The sequence below is a fragment of the Phocoena phocoena genome, chromosome 1 (assembly GCF_963924675.1).
Source record: "Phocoena phocoena chromosome 1, mPhoPho1.1, whole genome shotgun sequence".
Taxonomy (NCBI): domain Eukaryota; kingdom Metazoa; phylum Chordata; class Mammalia; order Artiodactyla; family Phocoenidae; genus Phocoena; species Phocoena phocoena.
The window spans coordinates 14,985,519-15,013,483 of record NC_089219.1 but is presented as its reverse complement, the minus strand read 5'-3'; the positions used below and the strand labels follow the sequence as shown (position 1 = coordinate 15,013,483).

General features: G+C 44.8%; 1 protein-coding gene across 1 annotated transcript in view; it reads right to left on the bottom strand.

Moving 5' to 3' along the window:
- Positions 1–12,990: 12,990 nt before the first annotated feature.
- Positions 12,991–27,965, bottom strand: part of MICOS10 (mitochondrial contact site and cristae organizing system subunit 10) — a 35,371-nt gene continuing 20,396 nt past the window's right edge. Inside the window, exons 2-4 of the mRNA XM_065894684.1 lie at positions 16,847–16,894; positions 15,407–15,516; positions 12,991–13,234 (exon numbers count right to left, since the gene is read on the bottom strand). Coding sequence (XP_065750756.1) covers positions 13,226–13,234; positions 15,407–15,516; positions 16,847–16,894 — 167 coding nt within the window. The 3' untranslated portion in view covers positions 12,991–13,225. The remainder of the gene's footprint in view (positions 13,235–15,406; positions 15,517–16,846; positions 16,895–27,965) is intronic.

Below are 27,965 nucleotides of genomic sequence, written 5' to 3'. Positions count from 1 at the left end.
GGCAGGGATCACCTGTGTCAGTGTCCCCGGGGCTTGGCAAACAAGGGGTACAATATATTTGGCTGAATTAAGTAATTAATATCCCCCATAAACGTTTCCATGAGTATAACTGTAATAATAGCTCAGGCATGCTGAGCACCTTCCTATACCATGCGCCCAGTCCATTCTAAGCACTTTCCACCCACACAATAAATCTGTGAAGTAAACAGTATTGTTGTCCCCATTTCATAAGTGAAAGTACCAAGACCAAGAGAGAGAGGTTAAGTAACTGGCCTAAAGTCACACAGTAAAGGGGATGCCAGCTACCGTCTGCTGGAGGAACACATCCCACCAGGTGTAGCCTCACTGCCTGCTACACAGTAGGCACTCAGGAAACACTGACCATTGTGCTCACCACTGCCACTCTCAATGTGCATCCCAGGTGGGGTGGGGACCGGATGTCTACATTTTGTAAGAACCCAGCCCACTGTAAGAAGCCAACTGGGTAGCCTAATGAGCGTGTCAAGTCATACAGACAGCCTGAAGTAGAAGCCCTTGACAGTTCAGCCACCCAGCCACCTAATCAAGGACGTGGGGTTTGGGATTGGGTCACACCTGTCTGGTGAAGACTGGTAATTACAGGAGGGCTACCATGTGAACAAGGGGTCTGGAAAGTAACTTGTTAATACTATCAACAGCTATCACTTTGTGCCAGGCATTATACCAAGCACTATGCCTGCTTTATTGTATGGAAACCTGACCATAATCCTATCATTATTCCCATTTTACAGATGAGAAAAATCAAGGCATCAGAAGCCTAGTTACCTGCCCAAGATCACACCACTAGTGATGGACAGAGTCCAGACTTGAATCCGGACCCATCAACTGCAAAGCCCATGCTCCTTTGCCCACCACACCCTCTTGACTGCCTCAGAGCCCCTCCATCAGGCTGCAGAAAGGATGCTGCACCACCAGGACCCAGGGTGGTGGGGCCCCAGCAGGAAAGGCAGAACCTGTCACGTCAGAGTCTCCAAGCACACGGAGATGCACCTGGTTGGCAGCGGTGCGCCAGTTGCCCCAACAGGCCTGGCTGGCCCTGGGCACGGGCTTGAAGCCAGAGCCTGCTGGCCCTGGGCCAGCCTCTTGGGGCCGAGGTAATGTGGGGCCCAGAGCTGGGGTAGAGGGCTGAAAGCTCTCTCCCCAGCTCATTAGCAAACATCTGGGCTCAGGAAAATGACCGACCTGGAATGTGACTGGGCTACGGGGAGCTGCTCCCTCCCCGAGTCCTGGGAATGTGAGCTCCCTCCCGCAGGGCAGGGGCTTGGGCCAGCTGTTTCCTCTAATCCCGTCAGCCTGGCCTCAACAGGGGTCCAAACCTCTGCACTCTCCCGGAGAAAGAGGGAAAACAAAAAAAGGCCTTCTCTCCCAGTCCGGCCCACTGACTCAGAAGGTTGGTATTGGGGCCTGGGACAACCACAGTCCCTCCCTCTTCTGCAAGATAAAGACCAAGAGAGTCCACATGTCTAAATGTGTAGGTGGAAGGGGCCGTGAGGACTCATCACGGAAGGTTCTGGAGTCTTCCTGCTTGGGTTTGAATCCTTGCTCCATCACCCACTGACTCTGTGCCAGTTGTTTCCTGTCTGGGCCTCGGTTTCCTTCTTTGTAAAGTGCAGCTGGTAATGGCATATACTCTCTAGAGTCGTTGCCGGGGCTCTCATTTATTTATTTAATTTATTTATTTATTAACATAAATTTATTTATTTGTTTATTTATTTTTGGCTGTGTTCCGTCTTCATTGCTGCACATGGGCTTCTCATTGCGGTGGCTTCTCTTATTGCGGAGCACAGGCTCTACGTGCACGGGCTTCAGTAGTTGTGGCACACGGGCTCAGTAGTTGTGGCGCACGGTCTTAGTTGCTCCAGGGCATGTGGGATCTTCCCAGACCAGGGAGTGAATCTGTGTCCCCCGCATTGGCAGGCGGATTCTTAACCACTGCGCCACCAGGGAGGTCCCTCTCATTTATTTAACAAATACTTTTGTGCAGACTGTGTGCCAGGCACAGAGGTGTCAGGGACACAATGGGCTGGACCAACAAGGTCCCAGCCCTCAGGAAGCTTCAGTTCTGCAACAGGGAGGTGGAGCGTGTACGGGTAAAGCAGAATGGGTTTCTCATCATCTAAGTGTCACAGAGGAGCTAAGCAAGCCAGAGTGAGTGATGGGATGGGAAAGCCTCAGAAGACATCTCAAGGAGGCGACGTTTACGGTAAGATTATGATGAGAAGGAGGCAGGATTCAAGGAGATAAATGGATGCAAAGTGCTCGCCACAGTTCCTGGAAAATAGCACGTGCTCCAGAAAATGAAAGCTATTTTAGGGAGGTGTATAGCAGAGAGAAGGCAGGGAGTCAGAGTCCCTGGATCAAACCCAGGCTTTAGCACAAAGCTTTCTCTCACCTCACTCAAGTAATGCACGTCCTGAGCCTCAGTTTCCTCATCTGTGAAACGGGAATTTTAATAGTGCCCAAGCGCACACTTACTGGGAGAATTCACTGAGGGACGTGTGCATGAAGCACAGAGCCTGGCACCAGCTCGGCCCTTAGGAAGTGAAAGCTACTAGTGTCGTCTTTTCCTTTCCCACGGAGGAAAAGGATTTGCCTAGGTTCACTCAGCGAGTCAGTAGCAGATCCAGGAGCAGAATCAGATCTTCTAACTCTAAGCCCACCCCCTGGGCTGGCTCTTGCCTTCTCCTGTCCCTGGGGGCTCAGAAAGCCTCTGGGCCCCATCTTGGGCTCAGAGAAAGCAGGAGGAGTTGACAGTGCATTACAGGGTCTGCCCCTGAAGGCTACTGAGGGTGTGGGAGGTATGGCGTTGGCCGACTGGAGAGCAGAAATGAGGCCCCAAGGGGAACCTGTCCCCTGGAAAAATGTCAAATGCCCTTTGTAGGTAGGATGGGAGACCAAAAATCAAGAGGGATCAATTGCTAAGAAGGGGGAGATGAGAAGAGAGGAAGGTCAGAGATGAGATCTAAATTCGGGGAATTTCAGAGTGGAAATTTAAACTCAAGTCGGTCTGGCTGCAAGGAATGTCCTTTCTCCACTCCAGAGAGGCAGTGGTGGTTATGGCTGTTTCCTCATCTGTAAGAATGAACATACCGACGTCACCAGGAATGTGACCTAAATGCCAGGGACAGGGTGCCAGGGGCTACCCCCAACCCCTCACTTTGCTCCTTGTTTGTTTGCTTCCTCCCGCCATCACTCTCCCTGTTTCTTCAGCTGGGGCTGCCTGACCCCACGGTAACAACCCACCCACCTCCAAGTGACAGCACCAGAGCTGGGCTCTCAGGGAAGGCCCTTGTGCCTGGAATTCCTCCACCCTGTGGCTGTGGTAAACACGGTGAACAGGGCTGCCTGGTGGGCAGCGTTAGGCAAGTCAGTTCTTTTACAATTGCAATTCTTTTACAATTACAATTCTTTTACAATTCCGTTGTTTCTTCCATTTCTCAGCTCCCAGCAGCCCATGTATATCCACAGAGAGTAGGAGAATTTTTCTCTCTACTGAAGAGTTGGTCCTTCTGTATTTAATATCCCACAGAACAGCTTTTTTTCCTTAAGGTTTTTGTGCACCAGATGAAGTCTTTGAAAAATCTTCCTGTTAGGAACATGGGTATTGGAGGACTGGAAGGCACAAAAGAACATCACCTGGGTGTCTGTGCAGCCCCTCTACCAGGGAACCGGCTTCCAACCACACCCACCAGTCAACACAAGGTACCTCAGCAGCCAAGTCTGTTCTCCATGAACCTGTCCTCCTGTGGCCCAGAGTGACACCTGACCCAGGCTGGGCCAATCAAGTCCTCTCTCTGAGGTATCCAAACAGAGAGGCATGGGGACTGTGCCAGGGAGCTGAATCGCATTAGGGGCAGAATTCTAGAGAACTCTGGCTGCTGAAGGAGCTGATGAGGGGCTTGGTTCTCGCCCCTCTGCCCTTGATGTTCACCTTTCCCTGGACTCTCTGAACTTCTCCAGTATCTTACAATTTTAAGCTGATTGGAAGGAGTTTGTTGCCTACCTCCCCAAAAGTCTTGATTAAAACAACCTATCTTTTTGACCACTTACTAAGTGTCCAGCGCAGCATCAGGAACCGGAAACAGAGTAAGGCATAAGGCCTGCCAGGGAAGGGAAAAGGGCAGACACGCTGACAATGGGAAGTAGAGGAGCAAAGGAAAAGCTCATTGGCAGGGAAGCTGCCCAGGCATGAGGCCAAGGGGTTCAGAGAAGGCAGCAGTCCCAAGGAGCTGGCATGCCTAGGAAAGGCTTGCTGGAAGAAGGAGGATTTAAACAAGGGCTCTGAGGTATGAGCAAGACTTTGACAAGTCGAGAAAGCAGTCCACGCTAAGAAAGAAAGGGCCTGGAAAAAGGGTCTTGCTCTGGACAAAGATGTGGCCCTCAGACCTTCAGAGCACCACAGAAGAGACCATTAACACACACTTTCCGGATTGGCCCAGATGTAGCCTCAGAATCCTTCTTAACACAGCTCCTCTAGGCAGTCACCAAAATGGATACATTTGGCTTGTGAAATAAACGTATTTGTTTGAATGAATTTGTCACTCCTAGGAAAACCTGTTTCAGGAATAGATAACTAGTTTGATTGAAATAGAGGTAACAGACTAACATTCAGTTTCTCAGTGAATATTTACCGAGTGCCTACTATGTGCCAGGCTGTATTCAGGTACTAAGGATATGGCAGTAAAGAAGAAAACTCCAAAATAATAAAAATATCTACCCTCAGGGAGCTTACATTTTAGTGAGAGGAGACAGACAACCAACAAAATATGCAGGTAAAGATACAAACTGTGAGATCATGATAAAGGCCAAAGAGAGAAAGCAGAGAAGTGTGTTGGGGGGTGAGGATTACAAAAACCAGAGCAGTCTGGGAGGGTCTCCCTGACACACACTGAGTAAAGACTTGAAAGAGACGAGGGAGCGAGTTGTGTGGACACCCGGGAGAAGAGAGAGAACATCCAACGTGTTCAGACACAGCAGGGACAGAAGGACTGGAGCAGAGGAACAGGGAGCGGAGGTAGGAGTCAAGGTCAGCCTGGCACCAGATCACGTAGGGTCTCAGTGTCCACTCTACTGACTTCAGCTTTTTTGCCAAATGAGACGAAGGCTTTGAGCAGAGGACTGACATAATCCAGTTTATGTTTTAACACTGGCTGCCGTGTGGAGAATAGCTTTAAAGGGGGCAATGGTAATAATATAGTCTAACATTACTATATACCAAGCGCTGTCCGAAAGGCTTTTCATATGTTCTCATAATAACATTTTGAGGTGGGTATTAGCATCATTGCTCCCATTTACAGATGAGGAGACTGAGGCATGGACAGAGCAAATAACTTCCAAGGCCCCATAGCATCGAGTAAGTGTCAGAATTGGATTCAAACCCCAAAAGTGTGGCTCCAGAGCCCCTGCTCTTGGCCTCTATCTTACTCCATGGATGGGGTAGGGGGCATACAGTAGGTGGTAGAGATAGGGGCTACATGGTAGAGGACCTTCAATGCTAGGCTAAGAAATGTTGACCGATATTTTGTGCATTATCGGGGAACCATCGAAATGGTTGAACCATCGAAATGTCTGAACAGAAAACAACACGCATTAAACAGAGTTAAAACTGGTAGGGGGAGAGGCTGAAGGCTGGGAGGCCCCTGGAAGATCTGCAGAGATTCTGGCAAAGTGAGAGCAAGCCCCAAGGGTCCCCTTCCTCAACTAAACTGAGGCTTTACAGATCATATGTCCAGGCCAAAAAGAAGTATTATGGCTGCTTTCTGGGGCCAAGGGAGAGGTGTCACTAGATGTGGCCACTAATTGACATGTTCTATGCCTCACCTTCTGTGGCTCTATCTCCCGGTCTTCAAGAAGGGTATCTACATAGATTAAGGAAAGGTCTATAATTACCTTGATATTCCTTGACAAGAGGACTTTTCCTGGTAAAAAAAAAAAAGCAGAACTTGGGTTTTATCCATGAAGTCCACTATAGAGAAAAGAGGAAGTAAAGTGGTGGGCCTTCTCTTTGTTTCTGGGGTGTGAAAGAGTCTGTCATGGGATATCACAATTGATAAGCCTCCAGCTTAAAGGGCGATGACTCTTTTGACAATAACTTGTTACATAACTGATTATAAGAGAATCTTATTTAGCTGGCTATTTCACTTTTCTCCTCAAGAACACAATGCCTGACCTCACATTTGTACTGTGTGACAGGAAGGGATCATTACAACTGTCTTACAATGAGGCCCAGAGAGATCAAGTGACTTGCTCATGATTACATAGTGACCTAGGGAAGCAGCTCAGATGAGAACAGAGGACGCTCTATGGTAAGAATTTTGGGAAGCCTTTCTTCCAATTGAAAGTCACTGACCCATAGAAATGACCAGTCAGGGCCACCCACTTAAAAAGTAAATTAATTTAGGGGTTTTAAAAATATAGGAAACATTAGGACTTCCCTGGTGGCGCAGTAGTTAAGAATCCACCTGCCAAAGCAGGGGACACGGGTTTGAGCCCTGGTCCGGGAAGATCCCACATGCCGCAGAGCAACTAAGCCCGTGCGCCACAACTACTAAGCCTGCGCTCTACAGCCCGCGAGCCACAACTACTGAAGCCCGCGAACCTAGAGCCCGTGCTCCACAATGAGAAGCCCGCGCACCGCAACGAAGAGTAGCCCCCACTCACCTCAACTAGAGAAAGCCCGCGCACAGGAATGAAGACCCAACACAGCCAAAAATAAAAACAAATTAAATAATTTTTTTAAAAATCAGTACAAACTCGAGGACACACACACACCCCCCTATTCCCTAGCTCCATCTGCTGAGAGGCCTAGAAGCAATGACACACTAATAGCAATGAGCACACTTACTGATCTTGGTTTCTAACTACCATTCTCCACTAAAAGGAATTAGGGCTCCTTGGGGAAATGGCTGACTCCAAGGGTGGGGCAAAGCAAATACAAGAAGAGTCTGGAATATCTCGTGCTTGAAGAATGGACTAGATATGCCAAAGGATACAGGCAACAGCTTGAAAGAGCTCCTATTAGACAAATCTGAACAATTTGAGGAATAAATATTGACAGTAATGGATTATAAACAATTTAATAAAACAAGAATCCACAAGTCTGCACTGACATAAATTAATGATCAAATAAATGGGGGGAAAGGGAAAGTTCTTCCTCATAGAATGTCAAATAATAAGGAATTTAGAAAATTATCAATGGATGCTAAAACTATGATAGTTTGATAAGGAACAGGAATATTTACAGCCTCAAAAGTATCTCACCACAACTTATTTATAAATTACAAAGAGAAAAATAATAAATTTACGGGGGAGAAACCAGGCAAACACCACTTTAAGTGACCAGAGTTCACATCACTAATGTTGAGACAAATGCACATCACGTGCCTCCTGATATGACGTACTGAAAAGGACACAACATCACCCGTGCCAAAACGGCAAAACCCGAATCTAATCACGAGGAAACATCAGACAAACCCAAACTGAGAAACATTCTGCAAAATAACTGGCTTGCACTCTTCAAAAATGTCAAGATCAAGAAAAAAAGCTGATGAAGTGTTCTGGATTAAAGAAAGAGACTCGACAACTAAATACAATGCATGACCCTGGATTGGATCCTAGACTGGGGGAAATCGATAGACAATATATTGTTTTGACAATTTACAAAATTTGAACATGTACTGTGGATTAGATACTATTTTTATCAACGTTAATCGCCAGATTTTGGGACTTCCCTGGTGGCACAGTGGTTGAGAGTCCACCTGCCAGTGCAAGGGACACAGGTTCGATCCCTGGTCCGGGAAGATCCCACATGCCACAGAGCAACTAAGCCTGTGAGCCAAAACTACTGAGCCCACGTGCCGCAACTACTGAAGCCTGCGTGCCTAGAGCCTGTGCTCTGCAACAAGAGAAGCCACCACAATGAGAAGCCCGCACACCACAACGAAGACCCAACGCAGCCAAAAATAAATAAATAAAATTTTAAAACACTGCCTGATTTTGATAACTGCACTGTGGTTATATAAGAGGATATCCTTATTCTTAGAAAATATACATTGAAGTTAGGGGTAAATGGGCGTATCTCCAACTTCTCTCAAATGGCTCAAAAATACTATACATACACCAAGAATGATAAATGAGAAAAAATGTGAACAATTGGTAAACATGGGTAAAGGGTACAAAGGAATTCCTTGTATTCTTTTCACAACTTTTCTGTATCAAAATCAAAAGTTATCAAAAAATTTAACCACTTAAAAGTAAAACATAAAGGTAGTGAATATTACCAGTATACATTATAAAAAGTGTTTCCATTTTCTACCTGGTGATAGGGGTGTATTTTACTGTCTATAAATTATGTCTTTAAAAAAAAAAAACTAGGGCTTCCCTGGTGGCACAGTGGTTGAGAGTCCGCCTGCCGATGCAACGGACTCAGGTTCGTGCCCGGTCCAGGAAGATCCCACATGCCGCGGAGCGGCTGGGCCCGTGAGTCGTGGCCGCTGAGCCTGAGCGTCCGGAGCCTGTGCTCCGCAACGGGAGAGGCCACAACAGTGAGAGGCCCGCGTACCGCAAAAAAAAAAAAAAAAAAAAAATCTGTTTCCTCATCTATAAAATGAAGATAACAGTACTTCTCTCACAGAATTGTTGTAAAAATTAAGTATCATGATATACATAAAGCCTTAGAATAGTAACTAGCACACAGTAGGTGCCCAATAAATACAAACTATTATTAAGTATTCATTTGAAGAGATCAAATTAAGTTCTGCCAGGCTCAATCTGGCTAGACCAGGAATAAAGATGAGTGACAGCTGATAATGAGCTCCTTTTTCTAGTCCCAGTTTCTTCCCTATTAAAGGCTCATCTTCTGCCCACTCCTGAACTCCTCCAGAATTCTTTTCTTTTTTTTTTTTTTTTTTTTTTTTTTTCTGTACGCAGGCCTCTCTCTGTTGCGGCCTCTCCCGTTGCGGAGCACAGGCTCCGGACACGCAGGCTCAGCGGCCATGGCTCACGGGCCCAGCCGCTCCGCGGCATGTGGGATCTTCCCGGACCGGTGCACGAACCCGTGTCCCCTGCATCGGCAGGCGGACTCGCAACCACTGCGCCACCAGGGCAGCCCCCTCCAGAATTCTTGACATCATCTTCCCCTACTTACACCTTCTGGCTCTGAACTCAGGTGATAATCGCACTACTGAAGCCAGTTACCCTGAACGCAAAGGCTCCGGCCTCGTCCCATTTCCCACCGCGCCAGAAGCCCCTGGAGCTCTCGGGTTCCCGTTCCGTTTCTTCAGTGTCCTTTTCCCTCCTTCCCCTCTTGGCACAGCACTGAGGCCGTGTGCTCAGTAAGTAACTCTGGTCTTTGCAAAGCTCAGGCGGAGTTTCAGGAGGCGTTCCTCGCGCACGTCTCAGTGGAGCAGGGCGAAAACAAATGACGCTGATGCTTATTCATGAACGTGCACAGCATAGCGTTTTCCAACAATTTTTAGGCTTTTAACCACCAGGAACTCATTTGAGACACCCATTCTCTCCCTCAGATCTTGCTAACTTAGACTCAAAGAGCCAACTCCTTGAACCCAAGGATTACGCCCTCTTCCTGTTCTAGAACAGCCCCCTGACTACCTACCATCAATACCATGTGCTCTATTCTGATTCAAATAGCAGCACCTGCTTTTTAAATACTTGTGTTAGCATATATATTTGACCCACAATGTCTGTAAGGTAGAAATCATCCTTTCCTCTCTTTACAGATAAGGAAACTGAAGTTTGAAGAGACTAAGCAACTCCCACCGTCACATGGCAAGTTAAGTGGTGGAGGAGGGACTCAGACCCAGGTCGTCCGGCTGGGAACCCTAAGCTCTTCCCGTGGAGGCCCTGCCCCTCCCTTGTTCCCTGCTCCCTGTCCGTGCCCTCCCTTCGAGGCACTTTACTGCTGGAGCAGTCACCCTGACTCTCACCCACGTTCCACACAAGACTGCTCAGCAAACACGGGAACGTCTGCCCTGCTCCCACCAGGTCTGTTTACCCCAGCATCATACTTTAGTGTCCGAGGGGAAGTGGTGCTTGCAGCACACTTAGAGAAAAGAGTGGTGATAACTTCCAGATGAGCTTGTGATTCTAAATTTAACATTCCTTTCGGTACTGAGAATTTCCACTTTCCCCCTTCCACCCCTTGGCACTTATGTAATTATAAAGCATGCCACAGGAGATCGTTTGTCTCAGCACCACTCGGGATGAAGGTTGTTCCAGCCCCATCAAGTACATCCTTGTGGAAAGACTTTGCAGAATTTATTTGGACAGGTTCAAAAATAGTCCTTCAACAATACAATCAGATTGAACCATGACAAGTAAAATATAATTATGGCTTGGTTACATTAAAAAAAAAAGTAAACAGTGAGGTTTGGGAAAACTAAAAGCAAAAGTACATAGATATCTCCTTCATTCCCAATTTCTGCATCTCCTGCAAGCAGGATTTCAAGACTGCATCCGTGGATCTTTTGAAATGGGTGAGAGAGGATGACAATCAAGGAGACAGCTCAACAGAGTGTGTTCTGAGGCCATTTCTCAGAACAAAGGCATACTTCTGCACAAGGCAAATGCAGCCTGATAAAGGCTCCCCCAGTGGGTTCTCAGAATGCCAAAGTCATTCACCTAAATGAGTTCAAAATACATATTGTTCTGGGCCAAATTATACAGTGTCAAGTTCAGACTGTATGGATTTATATATGTTGGCAGGGCAGGCCACTTTTGGGGCGCCACAGCTTTATCCCAGTATCCTGTGCCCAGTTGGGTTCCCATCACTCTCTCCCCAAACCCATGAATTTCCTTGTATTTGGTTCCAGAAGTGCAGACAAAAAGCAAAGTTTCCCAGGCCCACAAGGGAACAGGGCCCCAGAGGACTTGAATTTCTGATGAAACTTAAAGTAGAACAGAATGTGTGCCTTTGCCAACAAGCTGGGACTTTCTGAAAGGTGATTTGAGACGGGAGCAGGGAGAGGGGACAAGATCGAGCATTGTGCTTTGGGCCAGTCTCTGCTAAGAGCTACAAGGCGGGAATACAAAGTACTCTGGAGTTAAAGCAAACAGCCAATGCTTCCCTTGGCTGGCCTTTGCCCAGAACTATTCCCTCACAGAGCTCAGTTTCTCAAAACACACAAGTGGTGTTTCAAAGATGCCAGGCAAAGGGGTCCATCCGAATAAATGCCTAAAACCTAATAACGAATGACATAGAGAAGTCTGATTCCAGTGTCCATTTCCACTCCATATTCTACTGACACATCTAGAGAATTAGTGGGCATGCTGTGTTTTCTGTTTTTGTCTTTTTTGGGAGGGGACCTGTTATTCTCCTCTCAGCCTGAGTAAAGATGGAAGAATTGGGAGGAAACAGTAACTTTTAAAGCGAATATGGAGAAAAGTGTAAGAGATGAAACGGGTTGTAAGGTTATTTTTCTTTTAATTACATGAGTGTCTTGATCATGGAAAGAAGAGGGCAGAGTGAAAAGCAGCAGAATGGCTATGGCAGGCCAGGGCCATGACTTCCAGTCCTGGGCTCAGGCCCATCTTTGGGCTTCAACTGATCCAAAGAAATGAAAAAGCCCAGAGAGCAGAGGAGCCTGGACAGTTTGTAGGGCCGAGAGCCACTGCTGCCTGTTTTGGTCCAGAGTTCAGCACACCTTTCTGGGAAGGGGGCTGGGGTGAAGGACGAGGAAGGAAAAGGGGAGAAGGTATACCTACACTTGCAAGAATTGTCTAATCACTGTTCCCGAATTGGGGTCAGACACCAGCTCCACCCTGATGCCCACCCCATCCCTCCACACCTCTCCTGCCCCTGCACACTCGGGCTATACTGACCCACTTGTGGTTCCCCAACAATAAAACGCACTGCCATGATTCTGAGCCTTTGCAAAAGCTACCTTCCCTCTCTTCCTGTCTGCCTGGAAGGTCCAATGAACTTCAAGCTTCAGCCCGCGTTCTCCCCTCCTCTGCCAGGCCGTCCTAAGGAGACTTAGCTGCTCCTTCTCCTTTGCTCTCACTGCACTTTGTCTACAGTCCTCCTCGTCCAGTGTCAGAAAGGGTTTGAGTGTCTGTCTTTGCTTCAGACTCTAAGCTCCTTAAAGGAGCCTGTGTCTTGTCTCTCATCCATTTATCTCTGCTGCCTATAACAGTGCTCAGCTCACGGCAGATGCTCAATCAACATTTAAAGGGACAAGTGGGATCAAGTTCCACCCATCTTAATTTTATTATAAAGAGAGAGAAATAAGATCTGAAAGACTGAGCTCTGAGATTCTGCACATTTTCGGAAGGAATTGCTACAATACTACTTTTGTGTCTAGCCTCCCTGGTTCAAGTGAAACCAAAGGTATAAATTCACAGAGGGGCATGAGTAGTGGCCCTTTTGTCCTCAGACTTCAGCTGCTATGTGAAGATGAAATCAACCCCAAACATGGCCTTCCGGCCAGCTGTGTGAGCCACGAGCTCTCCCCAGCCCCCAGGACAAAGCCCCCAGTGCCGAGGCCCGGACGGTGTCGAGCTCCTTGAAGCTGTGGGGAATCATGACATCAATGGAGTGAGCCACTGACAGACACAGCAAGGTTCCGTACCTGCCAAGACAGCCCACTACCCGACCTCAGCGCAGCAGACACAGCTGAGACGTGCCCAGCCAGGTCCGATGATGAGAACACAGGGTTTTAAAGAACGGCCAGAGCAAGCGAGGATCCTCAAGGCATTTGTCGTCTTCTTCGGACAATGCAGCAGCACTCTCCAAGCTCCGATTTATGAGGTGGAAGCAGCTCTGAAACTACACGTTAAGGGGCGAGTGAGGAGGAATGCACAACGGCTGTGGTTCCAGTAAGGCTCTAAAGAGAGGCTGGGACCAGGCGGTTACAGCTGCTGGCAGTCCAAATATACTTTTCCTCCTGCTCAGAGACCCTTTAAAGGCAAAGAAACGCAGGCAATGCACTGGGCTGCCTATTTTTGTTTCATTTATTTCTTTTAAGACCACCTCCTTGCAATTTCCAGAGAGAAAATACAAAACAAGAAACAGACTTGGTTTCAAATACATAAACAGTGTGCTGGAGTTTAAAGCATTACTGATAACATTGTTACAGAAGAGTGTCAGCTTACTCCAGGGCACTTCAGTATTCCTGAGGAATAAACGTGATTTCTCTTTCCCTCCCACCGGGATGTTCTCAGACGTGAGTCACTGCTCCTGCTCCTGCAAGGAAGGACACGCAGGTTAGAACTGTGCGCACAGCGTTCCGACAACCCTCTCTAGCTTGCTGCTGCAGGTCAGACCCAGAGGACCGATGGGCCCCAAGCCTTACCACTCTGTTTGCTTTAAATCTGTCTCACAAGAGGACTGTATCCTTCCAGCCCAGGTTCTTCAGAGTGGCTCCTCAATCTTTGAGGGGGGGAAATAGAAAAGGAACGCAACAGGGCTGAACAGTCTGTACCTGGATAACTATATTCCTAAAACCCATCAAAGGGACGGATCCCAGGTGAGTGGAAAGAGCATGGCTCTGGAATCAAATGGCCTACTGATGACAGGAACTTCGGCAAGTTTCTTAAACCTCAGTGAAATTCGGCCTTCTCATCTGCTGAATGAGGGTAGTAAAACCTCTCTCACAAATCTACTGGGAGAGAGGTCTAGAGAAAGAATGTAAAGATGGAGCACCTAGGATGGTCCACAGGTCACAGCAGGCACTCAGCAAGCAATTACCATGATCTGACTCCATTGAAAAAGCCCCAAGTTGGGATTTTGTTCCTCTTTTCAGAGAATGGAGGATGACGACGTCAAGGCACAGACTCCAGTTCAGATAAAGTTACAAAAGGCCATTTTGGAGCCGTACGCACAAGGCTGTAAATACTGTAACAATATTTTCCACAGTAACTCTCAGCCATTAAATACATCCACATATAACCACCCCTGAGCCATTTATCCATGACAACTCAGTTTGGAGCAATGAAAACATTACAAACAATTAAAAGACCTGAAGCTCCTCTCCCTGTTCCTTTATGTTCTCCTTTAACTTCAGCCGTGGTGCCAAGAGAGCGAGGCGCCAGGGAGCAGTGGAAAGCGCCTGTCGTCAGCGCTGACGGCCCGCAGCTGCGCCTCTGCTCACTTGCGCTGTCCCTCTCTGATCAGCTCACCCTGGCTCTGGCGCGGGGACGGGACATGACTACAGAGGGCCTGCGAGACGCCTGCCCGGCTTCCCCACTGGCCGACTCCCCTGCTCCCAGTCCCCTCCCCAGGCCCGCACCGGCTGTTCAGTAGGCAGCTGACCGTCTGAGCACGTTCTCAGATAGAGGCTACCGAGCTGTGGTGGCATACTGTCATTTAAGATTCGGCCACCCTTGTGGCTACAGCTTTTGACCAGAACTGGGACACTCATTTGTACCTCCTTTTCTGCCCTACTTGTTATTATGGTGGAACAATGAACGAGTCAGTCACCCTTTCTTAGTTGGCCTCAATTATAATAACCAACATTTCTATTTATATACATATATAGCACCTCATAGCTTAAAAACATTTTCACATTTAATCCTCACAACAACCCTGTAGGCAGAAATTACTACCCTCATTTTACAGACAGAAAACAATCTCAGAAGTGAAAAACTCAAGAGCACATAGAAAGCAAGTGATGGACCAGGACTCATATCTGGGTGTCCCGGCTTCTGTGCTCTTTCCACTGGCCCCCTGCTGCTGCCCAGATGACAGTGATTCTAGCTCAAGGGTAACCAAGAAAGTAGATGATTCTACACATCCAGAGAATGTGAAGTTCTTCATGAAGCTTGTGTTGCTATAAAGGTTATGCCTTAATAAGCCTGAGGCCACTAGCACATCTAATAAGACATACAATTTATTTCATTCATTCATTTTACATTTATTTGAGCACCTACTTTGTTCCAGGCCCTGGGGATACAAAAATAAATACCACCTCTGTCCAAAGGGCTGCTACACACAAAAACCTTAGGAACCGTGCTACCTCCTTCCTCTTGAGGCATGTGTTACACTTTTTCATCCTGTCTGCATCATTAAAAACCCATCTGTAGACAAGGACTTCGGCAGAATCATGTGGGACTCACAGTCAAGAACCTGCGCTCTTCAGTAGAAAGCAGAATAATGGCTGAGTTCAGAAGTCTTTAGGTTTAGCTTGAACGTGTGTGAGATGTTTACAGGGCACTCTGAGATCTCGAACAAAAGTGCTACCTACAGGTATCAGATATTTAATTTAAGGATAAACGCTGAGGCAGACTCCTGAGCACTTAGGATCTCGGTGGTGCCACAGTGACATGACAGTGTATTTATCAATTATACGCACTCTAAAGAATTCTACGGGGACTCAAGAGAAAGAAAGAGAAATATCAATTCTGTACATACTTTGACATATTTTCCATGTAGAAGATATGGAGCCTGGAAATCATGCTGACAGTTGGAGTAGGCCATTCCCAAGCCCATTCCAGAACCAAAGGCTAATGGCCACATTCTTCCTGGTGAGCAGAAAAGGAAAATCCCAATAGGGAACCATTAAGAGAAAATAAAGCTTTCCTCCAGCTTAAATACATTTGCTTAGGGTTCAATAAATACTCCACATGCATCATACTGTTGACTATAATATGCCATACACTTCTGTCAACGTTTAATCACCAGCCAAAAAATGGGAAAGGGGGCTCTATTAAGTACCCGTGCTGCTAGATTTGAGGTATTAATAAGCGGTACAATATGAAAACAGTAGACACAGTTGAACCTCTTAACTTTTCTATGTCAGTTCTAACCATTTGCTCATTTTAACTAACGCTTAAACTTAGAAATAAAACCACCTTTCGGTAAGGTCTTTGAATTTTTTAAATATGTAAGAATTTCTGGAACTTCCCTGGTGGCGCAGTGGTTAAGAATCTGCCTGCCAATGCAGGGGACATGGGTTCGCGCCCTGGTCCGGGAAGATCCCACGTGCCTCGGAGCAACTAAGCCCATGCGCCACAACTACTGAGCCCACGTGCTGCAACTACTGAAGCCCGCACGCCTAGAGCCCGTGCTCTGCAACAAGAGAAGCCACCGCAATGAGAAGCCCGCGCACTGCAATGAAGAGCAGACCGCTGCTTCCGCTGCAACTAGAGAAAGCCCACACGCAGCAACGAAGACCCAACGCAGCCAAAAATAAATATAAATAAATTTATTTTTTAAAAAATAGAATTTTACCAGTATCTACATATTTTGATTCTAGTAAGTCATGAGGTTTTCTTAACCCAATGCCATGATTATTTCACATCAGCACTATGTGTGAATTATGATTCTCTAGTTGTGTATTCCCCACCAGTTCTTCATGGAAAGAGGTCAAAGTGACCCCTTTGGCTTCTATTCAATATCCAAACTGCAGAAGTTCTTCCACAAAATGAAAGGGCCATTTCCAGCCCTTTGCTTAGGAGAATTTTTGGCCAAAAAGCATGGGTATTTCTGGTCTACTTTTTTACTACCAGCAGGACTCTCGTTTTCAAGTTCCTTTAGAAAAAATTATAATTAATTAGAATTATCTGAGAGTGTAGATTTGGCCAAATGACTCACTGGCATCAAGTACAGGCTTTTTTCAATGAAGATATCAGGCACCCTGACTCAATGCTCAGGGGGAATTCTGGAGATGCCCAGCCCATTTTGACCTCTTTTGAGTCCACGGTCTTTGTCTAGCTCATTTTACAGAGGCCTACCTAAACCCATAAAAGGATGGACTGGCAGCCATGTAGCCATGCCTTCCAGAAGTGTCCCTGCCATGTGCACCTATACACCAGGACATTATGTTGTAAAAGTAGGAAGAGTCACACTTACTTTTAAAGAAGGTAAGTGAGAAAACAAGTCCTAATCCAAAACCAGTACCTACAAAGAGGGAGGAAAAACATGTTAAATATCTTAATAGTAATGACAAAAACAAAAGGAACATTTCATAAATGTGAACACCTATAAAACAGATTTTTTAATTTGGTAGAGAGATGATTTTCTCATTTCTAACCTTCCTTCTTGTTGTCAGAGGCTTTATCTATGCCTTTGGTCCCTTTGCCCCAATAGGGGATAAGAACTTTCTTCACCATTCTGTCTAAACGAGTCTTAGGGGTGGGGGAACAAACCAGGAGGCAGTTCCCGAGTAGAGGCTCTCTGCACTGCTTGCGAACAGCGTCCAGCACCTTGGGCTCTCCCACCCACCTTCCGCAGCGGTGCCACAGCCAGCACATCAGGGAAACAATGTCAGCAAGAAGCTCCCCTTGTCGTTTCAGCACTTTGAGTGATGGCTACTTTTTGAGGAAGATGCAAAGGAGTGATCCAGAACAGTTGCCAAAGGTTGTCACAAGTCAAACACAAGTCAGAGTGTCCAGAAAGAGGGAAGGCACCTCCTCAAATGTGAAGATTAATCCCCTCTCCTCATTTTACTCATAGGGCATTTTTAACCACTATCTTTCAAAATAAAAGAACAAATGCAAGCCTCTTTTAATGATCTGGTAGAAAAAAAAAATTTTTAATACCTAATTTTAAATCAAACTTCATATGAACGTACGCTTGGGGTTAAAAAAAGAAAACAAAAAAGGTTAAATTCTCATTTTGACCAATATTTCTCAAACCTTGGTCACTGCTAGAGTCATAATTTTTACTAATGCGTACTTCATCTGCACACTTATTTTCTTTGAAAAAACCATCAATGTATGTATTTAATTATATAAATTCAACCTCAACTTAAATAATATTGGTATAATCATAGATTTGAGTGCTAGCTATATTTTTTTCATAAGGTGTGTTAAAATGAATGTAGAACCATTAAAATAAAAACATTTACCTGTGGTACTACTTTAGGGGAAAAACTCATCTCACATACTGTAGAGATACATGTCCCAAACTTGGAGATAAACTTATTTTTCCATTATCAAAAAAGTAAGTTATACATGCCAAGGAAGACAGCTATGATCTGATATTTTTTTCCCCCAGACTTGACAGATTAATTGTTTTCAGACTCTTCAGAGTATTCTGATGCTCTTTACTAAGTGTCTGCTCCATGGTCCAACAGAGACCCTGACCAACCTCTTTACAATTAGGCACCACATAAAAGTCCCAATTCTCACTTGCCTTAATGGTTTTCAAATATGTGCTGTTGACATTCCAAGAGCTTCTTTCCTGTCTAACCATGAATTTGGGCCACTGCAGTGTGAACATTCAAAGTACTCCTCAGTCAGCAAGCCCGACCTTTCTGCTCCAAACACAGAGAACTTCGTCTTGAGCAAACAAGCTAATCCACACCTTTTTTGCTTCACCTATGCAACAATCCAGCTGATGCGGGCCTGAAGAAAGTGTTTATGCTATTATCCAGAATGATTTCTGATAATTTTCTCTTACCGTCTATAGGTGGCCATGATGTGTGTTTCCTTCCTATGACTATATCCTATACAAATATGAATTTTAATTAAAAATCATTACTTTGTACTGTCCAATAGACTCTGCATTAGGTACTGGTGCCCAACTTTAAAATGCAACATTTGAAGATCACTCATGTCATCCCAATTTCTATGTAATTTAATATAATGATGGAAAACTCGTCAGTTTACAGACCACTATAGTTAACCTATTCAAGGCTGTTATAAAGAGAAGGAAAAGGAACAAACATCAGTATTTCCCATGAGTACCCAACATTCCCTTCCTACTCTACCAAAAAAAAAAAAAATTATCTTTTAAACCAAACACCACCCTGATATGGTATTACCCCCCAGTTTCCAGATGCAGAAAATAACTTGCTCAAGGACATGCTCAGTTACTGGAAGAGCAATGAACTGGGCCCAAGTCTGTCAGACTCCAAAGCCACTATACCCACTATGTCCTGACTCTGGATTCCCCTACAACTTAAACCCCTAAACAATCACTACCTCCAAGGGAAATTGGAGTGTCAAGATTTCTACTGCCAATGAAGTAGGATACAGCCAAAAACCAAACTGTGCTTCCTATGCAACAGCCCAGAACGCTAGGCAACCAGGGTAGTGACAAGTCTGCACAAGGCCAGATGGGCTTGTTCCAATTCATTCCCAGACTAATCCTACAGCACATGTCACAGACACAAGTCTACCTGGTAGGTGTGATTCAAGAACTTCAGGGAAATGACAACTATCACAAGCGATATAGTCCTCAGCAAGAATCTGCTGTTGCTTGGTTTATAAAATGGCACAGGATTCAATTTCAAAGCAACTTGCCTCACCCCCTTGCAGCTGGAAGATGAGTAAGACAGTAAATTGGTACTAGAAAATGAGGTAAAGAATTTGGACTGGCCTACAGATTTCAAACCAGGCAATGGGATGGGGAGTTAGGCCAGTAAAAACATAATGGCTTACAATCTGAGCTTTTGGTCTTCTCCATCTGGAAGGCAATTTTTTGGCAAACAAATCAAAAGCCCAAAAGGAAAATATTTCAGCATTTTTCTTGTCCCTCTGATTCCATGCCTGTCTCTCCTATTTTCCCCCAAGGAAAGAAAGCTCTCTGATGCTCAACTTTTCCTAACAGTAGACCAAGAACGATGCTAAACCCACTGCTACCAGTATCACTCAACCACAAAGAGGAGAAATGCTTCAACATCAACCAGTACAGGGCAGAAAATCTTCCCTCTCTAGACTTCATTTAAGTTCAGGTATATGCCTGACCATCCAGTTTTGCTCCGATTAAAGGCATTTACCTGCAAGTATAAATATGAGATCAAAATTACAGTTCAGACTAGCCCAAAGACGGAGTGTACTCTACAGTCTTAGTTAAACTGGGCTGCTACATCTTCAATTCCTATGAGACTTTTCTTCTCCACTTCTATATTTTTAAGACACAAAATATCAAGTCTGTCCTCTTCAGAAAAAATAATATGGAAAATGATGTTTAAATGCCAACGTGTTACTTTAAGTTAGCTACCTCGGTTATTTAAGAGATAAACAGTGGTGGAACTGCTGATGAGTTTTACAGGTTCAAGTTCTCACATGCTCAATTTTCTTTTAAAAGGCAACATGTTGCTTCAAAGAAAGTCCCACCTGATTAGGGGACACCAACTCTGCAGCTGTTTCCACTAAAGATTGGCACCTCTAGGCCAGGTTTAAACTTCATAACAATAAAACATGAAAGGTTTGTCTTACAATGAAAACAAACCAACATGGAAAAGAGAAGAGATTTCTCTGCCTTTGGCCACTTTTTTTTGTTGTTGCATGACAAGTTCTCTTAGAAGAAAAAGCCAAAGGAAAAAGTACAAAGCATTTTTCACCTTCCCTGGAAGCAAATATTTAACTATGAATAAAATTTATATAACTCTGCCTCCCCTTTTAAGCCTGTTCTTTTGGCCCATGATGTCTGGAATGACAAATAACCCTAAAGTAAAGAAATGCCTGATTGTAGGTACACATCTTCCTAATGGCAAAGTCCACCAAGGGGGGTGGGGAGCAAGGCAAAGAAGCCAAAAAAACAACAAAAAAAAACCCCACCCCATAACAGAGAAGCCTTATGGAATTGACATTAGGCAGGAAGCCCGTGCTCTGAAACCATTTCTTCTGGAAAGGAAAAAGAATTGGCACAAATTCTTTCAAAAAGAAATTACTCTGAATCAATCTAACCCTGCACTAAAGTGCTTAGGGCATGCTTAGTGCCCAAAAGGACATCGTAAAACCAGCTAGTAGATAAACACACATTTTTAGAAAGAAGCAATTCCTTAACAATTCATCTGATACTATTTTAGTAACAAAACAACAGAGAACTTGCTCCACTAACTACATAAAAAATACTGCCTCATCACATCCCCAAGTGGAGTTTATAACAAATTTAAAAGAATAACAACCAACAGCAGGATACCAGTGTATACCCTAAGCCACACTTTGTGTGGGGGTGGGCGGAACTATGCTGATGGCCCTCACTGTGACATATGGACCATTTCTAGTTAATCAATGCAACTTTTAGGAAAGTCTTTGCTCTTACCATGCCATATATCATAAAGCTTGACTTCACTGAAATTACTGAGAAAGCAAACATAATCTGCAAGAATTAAGAAGCAGGCTACATAATCTGACTGCAGTCCTGGGGCAGAAATGTACTTTGAATTTTTTGGGGGGCCGCACCGGACGGCATGCAGGATCTTAGTTCCCCGACCGGGGATCAAACCCGGGCCCCCTGCAGTGGAAGTGCGGAGTCTTAACCACTGGATTGCCAGCCAAGTCCCAGAAGTGTACTTTGGATATCAGTCCCTAAGCAGAACAAGTTGGAGCAATAAAGGTTCCTGTGGAATCAACTCTGTAGAAGTTGCAATTGCCAATGGACTTTCAACTGAGGAAGAATAACTCAGTGTTGGGAGAGACATAAAAACATCCTTAGAAAGTCACTTAGAAAACATTTCTATGAAAGACTGATCATAGGGGAAAGAAGACCATAGACCCACTTTTATTTATCAATAATTGATTATATAATTAAGATCTCACTCCAGCTTATAGCTAACATTTTAAACAAAGCTCCTAAATTCATAAGTCTAATGTGTAGTTATCAATGCTAAATTTTCATCTGCATCTAAAAATTAAACTTGCAAAGCAACTCCATTTTAAGTTTATAATATAACGAGATGTATGAGCAAAACCTTAACTACCACATTCAACTGGCAGCTTATGAAGATGAGAAACTACAGGAACTACAAGCAAGGTTTCAAGGTCCTAGGAGCCATGGGCCAAACAACTTTATTCTTAAATGTCTGAAAGAAAAGATACAGCTTCCAAAAAATGAGAGATTTACTCTCCCACTGAGTGGGATGGCAAGAGCACTGATGCTGTCACGAGACAGGCCCAGTTCACACCGCTGGGCCATCCTCACCAGCCAGCTCTCTGACCTTAGGTCAGTGCTTTAACCTCACCCGCCCTCAACGTGCTCATCTGTAGAGTGAAAACCATCTCCGAGGGTTTTGCTGTATTAGGAAAAGGTAAAGGTATCTGCAGTGTCTGACACAGACTTCAATAGAAAGTAGTAAGTTCCGCTACCTTTCTAAAAAAACTCAAAAGATCTCAAAACTGTAAGGTAATAGTTAAATCCTCTACTAAAACACAACTCCCTGGCTTGTGGAGGATCACACTGTGGGTGAACCACAGCTGAAAATCAGAATCTATTTTTCCCACTCTTTGCATAGTTGACTTTATTTCATAGGCATTAGCAACTGTTTATAGAAATACATCAGGTTTTGCTACATGTTTTTTAAAAAATAGGGGATTCCTTCAGACTCACTGCTGAACTAGAACATTTTGCTTTAAGATATAATAAAGATTTCTCTAGAGCTGTCTTGTGTTTAATAAAACTATATTTATGCTTTGAACATGGATTAATATGAAACTGGCCTATTTAGAATGGGTGTGCTTTCCTGTTCAATCATGTTTCTGTCAACACTATTACAATCATCAAATGCGTTTGTTGTGACAGACAAACAAGAACGTGCTTTTATAGAAAAGTACCCTTGGGACTGAGTCTGGTGAGAATTACATTTCCAAGAAACATTCCTGATTTACGAAAGATGCTCAGGGCCCAATTTATGAGGGGGAAAAAAATAGTTTTAAGTCAACTCCAAACTGTGTTACTTAATCCTTTGAGGCAAAGACAGATTGTCCCAGGTGTCCATGTGTAAATGCCAAGTCATGTGAATTAACCAAGAAAGTGTGCCAGACCAAAGGCCCAGAGATGGTAAATGTGGTCTGTGTTAATCAGCTTCTCACAAGTCAACATTGCTGCAGGGAATGTAGGAAATAGACTAAGAAGGTGGCTATTTTACAAGACCTTAACCTTCCAGTTGCCTATCGGACTAGACAGAGGCTGAAACATCTGTAGGAATTTCTAGGGTGGACATCAAATACCAGGATTCTGATCAGAACAAGTAAAGCAGTCAGCAGAAAGCAGTAAAGATAGGGAAGGTAAATGTGGAAGTCATTACTCGTGTGCTCTGCTTGAAGAAAAGCCAAACTCACAAAAAGGGTCCTTTTAAATGAGTACATATAGCACATAATCTAGCTTTCAGAATTCTGACAGTCGTACAACTTTCCAAGAATGAAAAAAAGAAACATGGCTGTACACATTTTACTAAAATATAGTTAGTTAATTCACGTGTGGGCATAGTATGTAGGAAAATGTGAAGACGCTCTGAAGATTAATTATTAGAGGGACATGGAAAACGAAGAATTATTAAGTTTCAATAAACACAATAAAAGATGCCATGTGTTACATTTATGGGGGGAGGGCGATTTGGAGGTACTAACGCTTATAGAGTGGCAGGCACTGTACTACCGTTTCTATATATTATTTCATTTGATCTACAGAACCAGCTATGAGGTGTACTACGATCTTGTCTTACAGAAGAGGAAACAATGTAAAGGGGTTACCCAAGTGACTTGTAATGTAAAGTGACTTACCCAAGTACACATAAATAAAAAGGGGAATTCAAACCCAAGCTGTCTGACTCCAAAATCATGGCTCTTCCCTATCCGCAGAGATAAACCTCAGGGAGAGGTCAGGAGAGCAGCAGGGAGACTACTCTATTGTTACATGACACCAAGTGTTTTTCTGGATTTTCTGGACTGTAGTGCTCTGCATGGGTAATTTATGACTATGTGACTCTTCAATCCCTCAAGAAAACAACAGAAACCACAGATGTTTGACTTATCAAGAGTGATAACAAAACCCTGAAATGACTTAGAATCAATGAGAAACAGTCAACAAGTCAAGCTGGGATGTACTTCCCTCTGTGCACTGGCTGGAGATAAAATGAATTCAAACTGTTCAAAAGGGACAGCTGAACTGTATTCAACTGGTATTTTCCAGCAAGTGCCTTCCCTCTCAATACCTCCAGCCCGTCCTCATCAATATCAGTAACTGGATTCTCATCTTTGTGAAAGTAAATATAAGAATCAGGGGGCTTCCCTGGTGGCGCAGTGGTTGAGAGTCCGCCTGCCGATGCAGGGGACACGGGTTCGTGCCCCGGTCCGGGAGGATCCCACATGCCGCGGAACGGCTGGGCCCGTGAGCCATGGCCGCTGAGCCTGCGCGTCCGGAGCCTGTGCTCCGCAACGGGAGAGGCCACAACAGTGAGAGGCCCGCGTACCGCAAAAAAAAGAATCAGGGATTCATTATACCCTATGTATACATCATTACAGCTATTACGTTGTTGCCTATTCCTGATTCAAATGAAAAACCAATGGAGAAACAAGAACCAACGGTTTCTTTTCCTTATACATTTACTTGATCTATATTTATTAGCATTTATTAAGTAGAAGACACTGGGGATAAATTTCTTTCCTCTTGGAGCACATCACTAGAGTATGTAGTGTTTATTCTTCAAAAAGCGGGAAATGTTACCCAGTGGTTACACGTCAGTTATAGGGTTATGTGGACTTGGGGGCAACATAGGTTAAACATGATTGAGAATACTGATTAGGTATGTGGTATGTCTCAGTCCCTGGACAAATTATATACCTTCTCTAGGCGTCAGTTTCTTCGTATAGAAAAACAGGAATACTAATATTGCCTATCCCTGACTGGGGAATAGCAAGGATGAAACAATATAAAATGTGTAAAAAGCTTGGAAAAACAGTGCATTGCACATAGTAATTGTAATTGCCTTCTTTTGCCACAAAAAGCATTTCAAGAACAAATATTTACTGAACACTGAAGGGCAAGACTACTGGGTTCAACAAGGGTCAGAAATAAATAAGACAGTCTCTTCCCTGGGGAGCTTGGGATCAAGAAGGAATAACAAGTCAGGTATCCAGAAAACTGAACAAAAGCAGATCCTTGGTGCCGGAAGAGGGACAGTGTTCTGCTGGTAGACAGCAAGGTGGGAACACATTTAGCAGAGTTTTTGTTTTTTTTTAATCTTCAAGAAAGAAGTGGCATTTGAGTTGTCTTAAATGGTAGACTTTTAACAGCCAGAGTTGGGGAGGGGGGTGGCGCACCCCACCCAGCGGCCGCAGAGAAGCAGGGCTTGTGCAGGGAAATGGGAGTGGGGGCAGTCTAGGCGTGTCTCTGAGAGCAGGAGACAAGGCTAGAAAGGGACGGGGGCCTCTGAAGGCACCAGAAGCTGGACCAAGCAGTCTGCACAGCACTTAATTCAGGAGGCAGGGGCTTCCCTGAAGAGTTTTTAGAAAGGCATAACATGACTGAAGCTGTGCTTCAGGAAGATTCAGCTGACTAAGGTGTGTAGGATTACTTGGAAAAGAAGAGACATTTTGCTGGCAGAATTTACAGGACTTAAGAACTGATTAAGTGTGTGTATGTGTATCTGGGGTTTTGGGGGGAGGGGGGGTGCAGTGGGGAAGAAAATGCTGAGAACTTCTGCCTGGATAATTATAAAAACATTGGTGATGGGGCTTCCCTGGTGGCACAGTGGTTAAGAATCCGCCTCCCAATGGAGGGGACACAGGTTCGAGTCCTGGTCCAGGAAGACCCCAATGCCGCAGAGCAACTAAGCCCGTGCGCAACAACTACTGAGCTTGTGCTCTAGAGCCTGCGAGCCACAACTACTGAACCCGCGCACCTAGAGCCCGTGCTCTGCAACAAGAGAGGCCACTGCAATGAGAAGCCTGCGCACCACGACGAAGAGTAGCTCCCGCTCGCCGCAACTAGAGAAAGCCCACACACAGCAACAAAGACCCAACACAGCCATAAATAAATAAATAAATAAATAAATAAATAAAAATAAACATTGGTGCTATTTAAAAGTCATCAAATAACCTTTTAATACCAAATTCCCTTAACAAATCTAAAATATAATTTGATTTATAAAAATGCAACATCTATAATGTTTTCATGAACACCAAATAACATCACATAAAGTGAAGAGCATTTGCTAAGCACTAATGCTTCAGGATTAAATTACCTCATTACATCTTCACAATAAACTTCTCTTATTAGCCCCATTTCATAGACCAAGAAACTGAGACACAGAAAGGTTAAGTAACTTGCCTCAGGTCACATGTCTGGGATTTGAACCCAGGCAGTCTGACTCCAGAGGCCTCGTCTTTGGTCACCATGTTAACCCTGCCACCGGTGTGGCCTCCTCACAGATATAGTTATTAATCAATCTGACTTACCAAAGGAAACTAGATACCTTCCAAAATTCATCCTAGCCAACACTATGTGTGGGCATTTCCTTCATTACACAAACTGAGCACCCACTGTGTGCCAAGCACTATGATAGGCCCCAGGAAATAAGGTTCTGCTCTCAGTAAGTTCATTATTTAGTGTTAGAGCCTACTGATAATTAGAAACTCGAAGTACAAGGAACAATGACAGAAACAGGATGTGCTAGACGCACTGAGAAGGGCACGCAAACCATCCTGGAGGGTTAGAGAAGGGGGAAGGAGAGAAGGGGACGAGAGAAACGCACTACGAGGAGCTCCCGGTCACTAAATTACCGTGTGCAGTGGGAAATAAAGCCAGACAGTCTCCTATGGCAAACTACGGATCTTGGCCTCTATTACAAGCAGTAGGGAAGCAGTGTTAGAAATTAAGCAGGGAAACAACATATCAGATGTGTACTTTACAACAGCCCACTCACAGCAATGAGGACAGATTTGAAGAAGGCTCCATCCAAGATGGAGACACCAGTTAGGAGAAAGCCATTGCAGTAGGCCAGGTGGGAGCTAGGTCCACACTTCTGATTCTCCCTTCTCTGCTATCTGACTGAAAAATGTGACCCTACATACTTTGATCTGTCCTCAACACCACACTCCCCGCACCCCCTGCCTTTGCGTACTCCATGCCTAGCAGAAATGCGAGACGGTACTAAAGGTAAGCAGGACAGGTTAAAGCACAACTCTGACCAGGGATTAGGAATTTCTGAGGAGTGGGAGTGACCACACTTTATGATGATTCTTAAATAAGGGATGCTTAGGTAAAGATATAGTCATGGACAGAGATGCAGAGATGGAAAAGGGGGTCAAATATTTTAAAAATATACCAATGGTTTTGCAATTAAGGTAGTATTGGTGCAAATGGTGACTATCCCAGACCAGCATTCACAAAAGTGTGGGAATGGCTTGTCTGAATTTCGGGGACCTCTGTGAGCAAGCAACTTTTTCTTTGCTGTTCAAATCTGGCTCTCAGGCTTCCCTGGTGGCGCCGTGGTTAAAAGTCCGCCTGCCAATGGAGGGGACATGGGTTCAAGCCCTGATCCAGGAAGATCCCACACGCCGCGAAACAACTAAGCCTGTGCGCCACAACTACCGAAGCCCACACACCAGGAGCCCGTGCTCTGCAACCAGAGAAGCTACCGCAATGAGAAGCCCACACACTGCAACCAAGAGTAGCCCCCGCTCGCCGCAACTAGAGAAAGCCCGCACGCAGCAACGAAGACCCAGCACAGCCATAATTAAATAAAATAAATAAAATTTTTAAATTAATTAATTTAATTTAAATGTCTTCTTAAAAATCTAGCTCTCATAAGGTGCCCAAGACTATGAGGTTTAGGAAACAGCACCCAGCTGACTTTCTATTACAGTAGTATTCTACAGTCATTCTTTCTTTTTCTGTTTTTTAAAATGTATTTATTTATTTATTTATTTATGGCTGCATTGGGTCTTCATTGCTGTGCGCGGGCTTTCTCTAGTTGCAGCGAGCGGGGGCTACTCTTCATTGCAGTGAGCAGGCTTCTCATTGCAGTGGCTTCTCTTGTTGTGGAGCACAGGCTCTAAGCGCATGGGCTTCAGTAGTTGTGGTTCGCGGGCTCTAGAGCGCAGGCTCAGTAGTTGTGGCTCACGGGCTTAGCTGCTCCGCAGCATGTGGGATCTTCCTGGACCAGGACTCGAACCCGTGTCCCCTGCATTGGCAGGCGGATTCTTAATCACTGTGCCACCAGGGAAGCCTACAGTCTTTCTTAAAGGCATAAGTACTCTACAAAGCCCCATAAATAAACCTCTCCAAATCCCTGGACTTG